At 36.2% G+C, this 11,461-nt stretch overlaps 1 protein-coding gene across 5 annotated transcripts in view; it reads right to left on the bottom strand.

Moving 5' to 3' along the window:
- Window positions 1-4,691: 4,691 nt before the first annotated feature.
- KIAA2026 overlaps window positions 4,692-11,461 on the bottom strand; it is a 110,388-nt gene continuing 103,618 nt past the window's right edge. For all 5 annotated transcript variants that reach the window (XM_002689598.6, XM_005209977.5, XM_024996119.2 and 2 more), the window contains 2 exons: window positions 10,084-10,274; window positions 4,692-8,963 (listed from right to left, as the gene is read on the bottom strand). In XM_002689598.6, coding sequence (XP_002689644.1) covers window positions 5,332-8,963; window positions 10,084-10,274 — 3,823 coding nt within the window. In that variant the 3' untranslated portion in view covers window positions 4,692-5,331. The remainder of the gene's footprint in view (window positions 8,964-10,083; window positions 10,275-11,461) is intronic.

Below are 11,461 nucleotides of genomic sequence, written 5' to 3'. Positions count from 1 at the left end.
ATAAAGTCTGTCATTGTTTCCCCATCTACTTGCCATGAAGTGATGGGAACAGATGCCATGATCTTAGTTTTTTTGAATGTTGAGTTTTAAGCCAAGTTTTTCATTCTCTTTCACTTTCGAGACTCTTTAGTTCTTTGCTTTCTGCCAAAAGAGTGGTTATCTGTGTATCTGAGGTTATTAATATTTCTCCCTGCAATCTTGATTCCAGCTTGAGCTTCATCCAGTCCGGCATTTCGCAATGATGTACTCTGCATGTAAGTTAAATAAGCAGGGTGACAATATACAGCCTTGATGTACTCCTTTCCCAATTTGGAACCAGTCTGCTGTTCCATGTCCAATTCTAACTGTTGCTTCTTGACCCGCATAGATTTCTCAGGAGGCAGGTAAGGTAGGCTGGTATTCCCCTGGGAATACCTCGTAATCCCAGGTAAGGTGGTCTGGAATTCCCAATTTCCATCTTGAATTCCCCAATTCCCTTTAAGAATTTTCCACAGTTTTTTTTTTTTTTTTTTTATCCACAAAGTCTTTGGCATAGTCAATAAAGCAGAAGTAGATGTTTTTCTGGAACTCTTGCTTTTTCAATGATCCAACGGATGTTGGCAATTTGATCTCTGGTTCCTCTGCCTTTTCTCAAACAGCTTGAACATCTGGAAGTTCATGTTCACGTACTATTGGAACCTAACTTGGAGAATTTTTAGCATTACTTTGCTGGCGTGTGAAGATGAGTCCAATTGTGCGGTAGTTAGAACATTCTTTGACATTGCCTCTCTTAGGGATTGGAATGAAAGCTGAACTTTTCCAGTCCTGTGGCCGCTGCCGAGTTTTCCAAATTTATTAACATTTACTATGTGGCAGGCATTATCTCACCTAATTCTCAAGCAATCATGAATTGTAATTTAATTATCTTCACTCACGTTACTTTTGCTTTCAAAGCTTCCTTAGCTTCCTAACTACTTTCAGCGTATTTTTCAGTCCTCTTTCACACAAGTTAATTTTTAATCCTTCTTCATTAATCCTCTTAACCCATATTATTCTATTCAAACCCAAAGGTTCTGTTCCCTGTTGTTTGCGCTTTTCCTTTTTAAAAATTGAGGTACAATTAACATATAACCACATCAAGTTAACATTCACTACACAGTTACGGTTTTTTCTTCTTGTGGTGAGAACTTTTCAGATCTACTCTCTTACCCACTTTCAAATATACAGTAGTGTTGTTAACTTCCTTGTGATTTTCTGTGACTTGAGTCTCTGCAGGCTGAATTCTAAACATACTCTTTTATCTCAATACAACCACCTTGTGTATAAAACCTCTGGCAGCTCCCTACTAAACTCTTAGTTCTTTATTCCTCTGACATTTACTTTTAACTTGTTATATTCTTTTGCTTTTTGTGGGACAGGGATGGAAATTTATCTATGTTGTTACTACAGCCTCTTTTGTATTATATGGTTCTCAATAAATGTGTAGAATGAGTTTATACAACTCTTCAGATTTGACTTTACATTGAAAGTTATGCCTTCAGTTTATGTTGATAACTATATATATTAAGAATGATATTAAAGGGACTTCCCTAGTGGTCCAATAGTTAAGACTCAGTGTTCCCAATACAGAGGACCTGGGTTCAATCCCTGGTCAGGGAACGAGATCCTGTACGCTGCAACTAAGAGCCTGCATGCCTCAATGAAGACTTACCACCCCCATCAAAACAATGATATTATACGTAAGAAAACACATAGTTTCGGCTCTCTAGCACTTCATATATTATTTTTAACTATAGATTTAATTATAGATTTTCAGAGTCTGTCTCCAAGTTAAACTATAAGAACCTGAACCATACCATGCCCTTCAGCTTTCTTGTTAGTAAACAGCCAAGCATCAAGCACCATGGTAGATATAAATGCTTTCTGACAAAATGAGGAAAAATACCTGGGGCAGATGACAGCCTAATAGCAATAATGAGGCTTCAGGTTCAAGTGATGGCAAAACAACTTCTGGAATGAAGGTAAGTTGTATATCATTTCTGTATTATAGTACAGTATAATTTTTAATAACTAAACTCCCCATATTTTTTAGATCACTTTCAGATCCTGCCACCTTCTCAAGCTTTTAATATTAACTATATCTTGATTCGCTCTAAGTCAATGACAAACTAGATTGTAAACATTTTCATTTATCTTAGCGTATATTATAGCCATCACTGCTTTGATCATAAAACTATTGATGTCAATTACATATTAAATACACCAATAAAATTAGAGCCTTGGAATGAAAACAGAGATCTAAACAGCCACTTAGTATTTTATATATATACTAAATCACAAAGGAAAATTTTTTGGTAGGAAAAGTCATAAGGAATGAGAGAAAAGAGCTAAATACATGAGAGAAAGGAATGTTATTTCAGCATGTTTTAACTTAGCATTTAAAGTGATACTGAATACTGACATCCAAATGGCTTATTAATTCTATACTAAATGTGGAAACATACCCTTCTAGGATCATGAAGTCCTGCAGGTAGCATTGTGGCGATTTTTCTTCCTTTACATGGACACTTCAATGGATGACCTTTAAAGACTACTAAATGATAACCCTGAACACAAAGAACTGGGGAATTTGACTTTGCACTCTCTGGCCAAGATCCCAGAAATCCATGTGACTTACGAAACTGGAGGCAGAGGAAAAAGAATTTGACTTTTTGATTATATAAATCCATTAATTTAGTCACATTTCTAGTAAAAATGGGGTATTACTTTTTAAAAAGTAAACTAGACCTTAAATAATATAAGCTAACTAGATTCCTCATTCATTCAACAAATGCATATTGAATACCTACTGTGTGCCAATTGCTGGGGTGACAATGATGAAGACTAATGAGGTCTCTCTCTCTTTTTAAGGAAGACAGGCTGTAAATAATTGCGTACAAATAATTTTATTACAGCTTTGAAGGAGTTCCATGTACTTCTCACTCTATGACCTCAATCTGAGTGACTGCAATAACATGATGCTGGCTGGCATAAGGAGATAGAGTTATGTAATACATAATAAGAGCATATATAATGAAACATTAAGTCAAAGAGAACATCTGGGAAGACCGTGAAGTCTTAAACTTTCTAGGAACTGAAAGAAAACTACAGTACAGAAAGCAAGGAGGGTTAATTAAAATTAAGCTGGAGAGTGAAGCAGGCACAGACTGAAGATAGTAGGGAGGAGGGACTTTAAGGTTCACCATACCACACAGAGCTTTGATAGTCATATTAGGATTTTGATTTAGGAGTTAGAAAAGAATTAGTGGTTAATAAGTGAGAGCCTTCACTGGGAATAAAGTGAGTCATAAGTAACTAAGTAGTTTCTGGAAGTGATCTAGAGAATTCTTCTCAGACAAAAGATGAACTGTTTTAAAGATTTAAAAAGTTGAGTAGGTAAATCAATGCAGTGTATTCAAATATCACCCACTTCTCCCTGAAATCCAACCACTGTTTCTAAACTGACAAGGAAATGGGGAAGGTGACTAGAGTACAACATAGACATGATTAGCAAAGTTACTGCCTTAGAGTATGAATACAGGCTTTTGAAAGACTTTAACAACTTTCCAGGAATATTCTCACTGCCCTCTTCATTTTGATAACTAATAAATTTCAGTGTAGTTTCAAAAGAAGTCTTCAGGCCTACTCTTCCATACCATCTTCAACCTTGGACTATTAACTCCATGTGATGAGGTTTAATAATATCACTACAAATGGAATGTGGACAAGTATGCAATCATTATCCCAAATAAGATAATGGATACAAACATTGAGTAAGTATAAAATCTACCTTTTATTTAAGTAAAGGCAAATCTGAAATACCATAACGTTAAAACCCAAGAGAAAGCTGACCCATAAACACTGCTTTACCATGAAATTTAAGTAACTGCTCTGTAATGAAAAATCTGCAAAAAAGGAGGGAGTATTCATAAATAATTTGAAAAGGTGCTTGCATTCATCATTCTAAACTAAAAAAAATTCATGTTTTTAAATATCATTTTGGAAAATCACTATGAACCAACCCCTCAATGTAAAAATAAATGTATCGGGGGAAATTAGGTGAAGGGTACGTGAAACTTCTCATACTATCATTGCAACTTCTTCTGAATCCAAAATTATTTAAAAAGTTGAAAAAACATATTTGGCTTAAGATTACTTACTTTGATCAATGTAGAATTTGGTGATGAATTAAGAAAAAAAAGTTAAAACAATGAAATCCAGAGTGAAATTTTAAAGCAGAAGTCATGTAAAGTTATGCAAAAAGGATTTAAAGCATTAGGTTCAAATACTGAATATACCATCCACTTGAAGAAGGAAATGACAACCCACTCAGTGTTTCTGCCTGGAGAATTCCATGGACAGAGGAGCCTGGAGGTTTAAGTCCGTGGGGTCGCAAAGAGTCGGACATGATTGAAGCAACTTAGCACAGCACATACCATCCACTAGCTGAGTGACCTAGGACACACCATTTAAAATTTCAAGATTAACTGTGAAAGTCAAATGAGATATGTGGAAACAAAGTTTGTAAATTGTAAAGCCTTGTAAAAATGCTGTTTGTGGTTAAAATTTCCTAGCTTAAAATTCCTTTTTGTAAATATCTGTCCTCATTTTATATCACGTTATCTTTCAACAGAACAAGAACGCACTTCAAAAATGGTATTCAAACAAGGAAATACAGCAACTCAGTTTATTACATGCAGATTCTTCTGCATTGATGCTAACAGTTCACTGGTCCAAAATTACTAAAATACTTAAAAAACTATACATTATGTAAACAAAACATAAATAAGACAGCATAGTTCTTTGTACATATAGTTTAGTACAGGTTGTTAAGGATTTAGGGATATGTACAATTTTACACAATGGACTGCATTTTCACAATGCATAAATATATATATATATTTTTTTACAGAAACAAAAATATTATTCCACTAAAGACACAGAATATTGTATCAGAGATACACGCTGCAACAGTCCAAATTCAAGAAGAAACATGTCGATGCAGGTGTGCAAAACCCTAGCTTATTCCAAACTAGTCAAACTTGACTGTTCAATTTATGTCATATAGACAGGTAAATCCTGTCTATTTTAAACAAATAACCTTTGAAAACATACTCACATCAATGAGTGAAACGGAACAGATTTTTTCCTCCCCAAGAAAATCAAAGCCTTGTTGCAAGCTAATGAAAAGATACATTAACACACACACAAACTATGTATAGTATGTTTTCAACAGTATAATAAACAGTTAAAATTTTTATGGGAGTCAAAACAATGCCCCATTATTTAAAACCTGGCTCGTTTAGTCTAAATTCAAGATGCAGCTGTGTCAGGCTTCTCTAAGCCAGATGACTGAAAAGCAGGGAAGACAGAGGCAGGATTTCGACTGGCAGATACAATTTGAGAGAGTGATGGAGAGACTGAAGAAACCTTAGATGCTGGAGTATTTATGGTATTCAAAATGGCTCCTTCTGGGCTGACCAGTAATTTTTTGACTGACGTGTCCAAATGAAATACTGAAGTGTTACTTGGCAGTGGAGGATTACTAGAACAAATGGCAGAAACCAAAGATGTCTTAGCCAAAAGAGTTGCTGGAGGAGACTTAATTACTGAAGTCAGTGACACTGTTGGTACAGGAGGTGGAACAGAAACTTTAGCAGTTGGGTTTATGATTTGTGGTGCTGCAGGTATTGTGGATAGAGAACTTGCATTCCCAAGAGAGTTTACAATTTTTGTAGAGCTTTTTAGACAATGTTTTACAGGTTGCCCACTTAAAGAATTATTTGATGCTAGTGTGATCTTCTGGGCCAGGTTATCTACTGGCGTAGGCTGAGCACCTTGGCCACTATTAACAACTAAGGGAGGTCCATATTTTGGATTAGTAGATATAAGAAGAACATGGCTGCCTGCTCCAAGACCTTGTGGTGGAACTATAAACCGGGCTCCATTAATCATGATCTGAGTACCAGGTGCCAAAGGTGTACTGGTGTTGATGACTATTTTTTGCTGAATACAAGGTTCACTGAACTGACTCCCTATTAGACTAGTTACATTTGATGGTGCTGTAGCAGTGTGAATGGCAGTGACACCTGGAGTAGAACTGTAACTAGGGATCGATTTTAAGAAAGCAGGGGACATTTGCTGGTTTGGCAGAGAAGCAAAATTGGAAATGTTAATTATTTTACCTGGATTTGGTGAAAGGGATGGCAATTCAGTTTGAGGTTTATTTGTGTTTATATTTGTTGGCACTGTAGTTGAAACCCCCGGTGACTGAAACTGGACCGAAGTCCGAGATTGTCTTTTAGAAAGAGATACAGAACGTGTAGTTCCTGGAACTGTTGCTGCTTGTGCAACTGTATTGATTATTTTAGGGGATATAGTCACAGGTGTAGGCAAGGCAACAGTAACAGGGATTTGCAAAGCTGATGTTAGACATTTCGGAGACACTGTTGGTTGTGTAGCTGAAATCAGAACAGATGATGCAAGATGTCCTGTTTTCACAGTTGATATAGCCACAGTGTTTCCGAGATTTGATGTGCAAAGTCTGTTTGACAAACTAGGCATAATTCTTGAAGAGGTATCATTTCCACTGACTAAAACAGGAGGTCGTGTCCCAACTGAGGCAGGGGTTGAGGTCACTGAAACAGAACCCAAAGATACATTTGCTCCTGTTCCTGAAAACATGTTTACTGTTCTTGAAGCAGAAACCACTGATTCATTAACAGGAGTAATATTTTGACTCATAAAATTTGAGCTTACTGGAATTGAACTGCCACTTGTTGACAATGGTAAAACATAGCCCTTGCTACTTTTCTCTTCTCCTTTTGAGGTTACATTTTGCAATATGTTAATTGACGGTAGAGCTGGCACACTGCCTGAAGTATTAACAATTGCTTGGCCTATGTTTAGCCCAATTTTCACATCTTTTATCTGAGACACAGTTGGCGATGAATTTATTTTTATTGGTGTTCCCACTGTAGATGGAATTAGTACTATCTGGGGCTGCTCTGGAGGCTTAACATATGTTTTACTCAATGGAGAAGGAAGAGCTTGTTTTAATGGTTCTGCTACAATAGTTGGGGTTGAAGTGCCACTGGGAATTGCAGCATTTATAAAAACTAATTTCTGGGCAGAAACACCTGGAGATGTTGGTGCAGGTGCCACATTAATCGAAGTTCCACTGCCAGAAGAAAGAACAGATGGAGCTGACACCAGCATAAGTTTCTGCACTGGAGTCCCACTGATAGTATCTCCATTTGCTGTTGCTTCTGATCTTGTAACAGGGTAACTTTTTGTGACATAATCTACTTGTTGATGTTTAGCTGGTGTACGAATAACATTTGAACTGGTTTGTCCACAATTTCCTGTTGATACGTTAATTACACTTACCGAACTATTTGCTGTTGATAATAGAGGGCTAGAAGAAACAGAGGACTTTAAGGGAGAGGAGGGCATGGGTGAAGTTTTATCTATCATATGGCCCAAATTACCACTGCAGGAAGGTTGGCTTAATGTAAATTTAAGATTTTTGCCTGTGGATGGATTAAAGCCAGCTGGAATGGAAACAGAAGTAAGTGCTTGGCCAAAAGATGGGAGACTAGATGTAGCAGTTGTTCCAGCTACTGACGAAAAAGCAGATGATGATGAAGCTGTTGATTTTGGTACCAGAAATGCCTGAAGCTGAGGAGCAATAGTGAAAACTGAACTTGAAGATAAACTGTTGGGTGAATTCTGATCTGGATTGGTCTGTACTTTTACAACTCCAGTGTTTCCACCTCGTGTCCTAACAAGAATTGACTGTGAATCTCTTATACACACAGTTTTCAGTTCTTGCTTTGCTTCAGAAGAATCAGCAGTCTGTTGTGCAAAACAGTTGAGGGAACTACTGGAATTTGTAGATCCATTTAGTGTTGTTGCTGATAACTGAGGCTGAACTGTTGAGGAAATGGTGGGTGAAGCAATGGGCTGTGGGAACGCGGTGGCTGAAACTGTGTTCTTGAATTTTCCTGCCTCACTCTGGCTAGTCTTAACTGGTGGTGCTAACAAATTACTTATGGAGGTTACAGATGTCAAAGACTGTGGTCTAGCACTACTCACATTTGACAAAGGGGTAACTGTCTTGTTGAAAGCTGTATTAGGTAGTTGGGTAGAAACAGTTCCTGTTGGGTTGACAAGAACTGATGGTAAAGAAGAGTTTACATTTGCTGTCTGTGGGAAAGATGAACCATGTTGTTCTGTACCTTTTTGTTGAAGTGGTGGTATTTCTTTTGCAACTGCTTTCCCTTCCTTGTGCTGAATCACAAAATTCTTAGGCAGAATGAGAACCTGTTGCATAATTTTTTCTCCTGATTTAGGATCTAGCATAGGTTGCATCTGAATCTTTACAGAGCTGTTATGAAGATCTAAGGGCAACCACTGACCACAGGGCATTTTGTATACCATCTGTAAAGGACCTTTTGTACTGGTGTGGCAGGTCAATGCTGGCTTTATGGGGCTTGCTTCTGGAGGAGATATAACTGGCTTTTCCACAGCAGGGGCACTTCTACCTGTGGAAGGGGGCAGTTGATTTGTTAAGGTCACTTTGTTCCCAATATTCTTTGCAAGCAAGGCCTGAATAGGTTTGGTCCCTTTCTGGAGAGTAGACACTGGTGTTGAATCCAATGAGGCAAACGACTCTGGACACAGTGGCTCTGTATGCTTTGATTCATTCAAACAGTCCATCTGCACATCACCTTCTGCATTCTCAACCACTGTCTCATTTGTGCTTAACTTTGCTTTCTTCCTTGGGGAAAGCTCTTTTGTGCTATCATCCAGGTAACTAATTTGCTTGGACTGTCGTTTAAGTGTTTTAGGCAGTGTCTTCAGTACATCTTTAGAAGGCAATTCCTTTTTCAACAACTTACTTCTGGCCATAGGAAAATCTATTTCTGACAATTTCATATCATCTGAAAATGATAAAAACAAGCATTTTGTTTATATAAAACAACAACTGAATAGCAATGATAAGATCAATTATAAACAAAGAAAGTCAATCTTTGATCCAGCGATTTATTAAAAAAACTGTAGTGCGATTCAAGTCTCAGTACCACTGATGGAAATTAAGGTAAGGAGACCATTGACATGGTTATCCTCATACTGTAACCATTCCCAAGAACAACATATTATTAATGAGAAAATTATGTTTGGTCAGATTCTGCTGCCAATACAAGTGTAAAAGGACTTTACAGCTTGAGATACTCAAGCCAGCAATTAGGGCTCAGAATTTACAGTAGACTAGTACTCTACTAGTCTACTTTTCTCCTTCTAGACAGAGAAATCTTCATATCAAAGAGAGACGTTTCTCCCTATTTTCTTTTTTTTAGAGAGAGACTGTAAAGAATAAAAAACATTCAGTTTTTTTCTGCTGTTCAATTATTCCTACAGTAAAAAATTTATGTTCATATCTGGTCAAATTGGGCTGATGAGAAGTTACACCTTTTCAATTCACCAAAGACATGAAATGTAATAGGTTAATACATTTCTAAGCACAAATTTTCATACCTATCAGATAACTAAGGAAAGTTATTTAACTGGATTTACAGAATAATATAATCTGACAAATTGAAAGGAATTAAAGATAATCTTATCCAGCCTCCTTATAAGAATGAGGTGTCCACTCTAGTCACATTAGGTCATCAACATAAAAAATAAAAACAAAAAACACTTCACAATTATTAGGGACTTGCCAAGTTCCATTTAAGCAACATCACATATAGTGTTTCAAAAATAACAACAATAAAAAGAAGAGGATACACCTATTTCAAAGGGATTGTATATTAATGATGTGTGGTCTGTACTGAGCAATAACTTGCCTATAGTTTGGAGTCAGGTACTGGTTCTAGAAACTCCTAGAACAGTAATAATGACTCCAAAGAACCTTTAATAAGACATTAGCACAGCTTCAAACATAATAGATTTCCCCAATCAATAAACCTCATTAACCAGACTATCTTCTATCTCCACAAAAGATACTAAAATTTCTCTTTGTGCTTGTAGTGTTGATGTAAAGAAAGTTTGAATGCCCACCTAAATCAAAATGATCCTTCTCCAGGATATCTAGAGGTTCTGTGGTGTCTACAGACTTGCTACTGATTTCTACTTTAGGGGTTTCTCTTCCAGGATCTCCTTCACCTTCTTCACTAGTCCACAGTTCTCTAGCAAATTTATCATGATCAGGCTGTCTTCTAAAATCATCGTAGTCTTTCTTTAGGCGACTCCTGAAATAAAATATTCAGCATAAAAATACGTATGTGTTAATCTCTTGGAAGCTAAAGTAACTCAATATTTCAAACTATTTATTTCAGTATTTTCAATTAAGTCACTAAACCTATATTTTAATCAAGTGTGTGTAAGATGCCAATGATGATTGTTCAAGAAGACACAACACAAGATGTAGGCATAGGAAACTTAAAGATTGTATCTGTAAAGTATTTGCACATACCACCCACTGTCATTTTAAAGTCTACTGGGAGACCTATTAAATGTGAAAATGTGAAAAAGATTAACTTTTTTCTCTAGCTACACTGACAGAAATAGACTTGAGATAGTCTTAAAATTGATTATAATACTGTTTAAAAGGCCACTTAAAAGCGTTAATCAAAAAATTCTAAGAAACAATATTTATTATTTTTGACTCCTACAAAGAGTAACAAACAAAAATAATCCTTCATTTAATACTGAAAGCAATCCTATCTAAACCTTGGGTCTCACTAGAATTTTTTTTTTAAATTAAGTATAGGAAAACAAAGCTGGAAAGTGATCCTTTTCACATAAAAACAGTACTTATGTTTCTATGAAACTACAAGAGATAGAAACATTTCCAAGTGATTGCATGGTATTTTAAAAATCCTTTATTATTCATTTGCTTTCAGTTGAGTTTCTCTATTCTATTTTAATCTTTGTTTATTTTGTTTGTTTAAAAAAATCTGAACATACATTCTCCAATTTACTTTTGCTACAAATCCCTATCTGTGCATACCGGAGTTTAAATCTCACCTCTGTCACTAAGCAGTTGTAAGACTTCAGACAAGTTCCTTAAACTTTCTAAGCATCAGTTTACTTATATGTACAAAGATACTTATCTCATAGTTATGTGTGGCACATAAATATTTAACAAATGTTAGTTAATAATTACTCTCAATGTATTTACGTTTCAATGATTGCTTAAGGGTTTTACAGAGCAGATGAGAGCTATAAGATAATAGACTGGATTATCAAAGGATAACTAAATTTAATTTCCTTTTGGCATCTGGTCCCATCACTTCATGGGAAATAGATAGGTAAACAGTGGAAACAGTGTCAGACTTTATTTTTTTGGGCTCCAAAATCACTGCAGATGGTGACTGCAGCCATGAAATTAAAAGACGCTTACTCCTTGGAAGGAAAGTTATAACCAACCTAGACA

The sequence above is a fragment of the Bos taurus genome, chromosome 8, assembly GCF_002263795.3.
Source record: "Bos taurus isolate L1 Dominette 01449 registration number 42190680 breed Hereford chromosome 8, ARS-UCD2.0, whole genome shotgun sequence".
Classification (NCBI taxonomy): domain Eukaryota; kingdom Metazoa; phylum Chordata; class Mammalia; order Artiodactyla; family Bovidae; genus Bos; species Bos taurus.
This window is presented reverse-complemented; position numbering and strand designations above follow the sequence as displayed.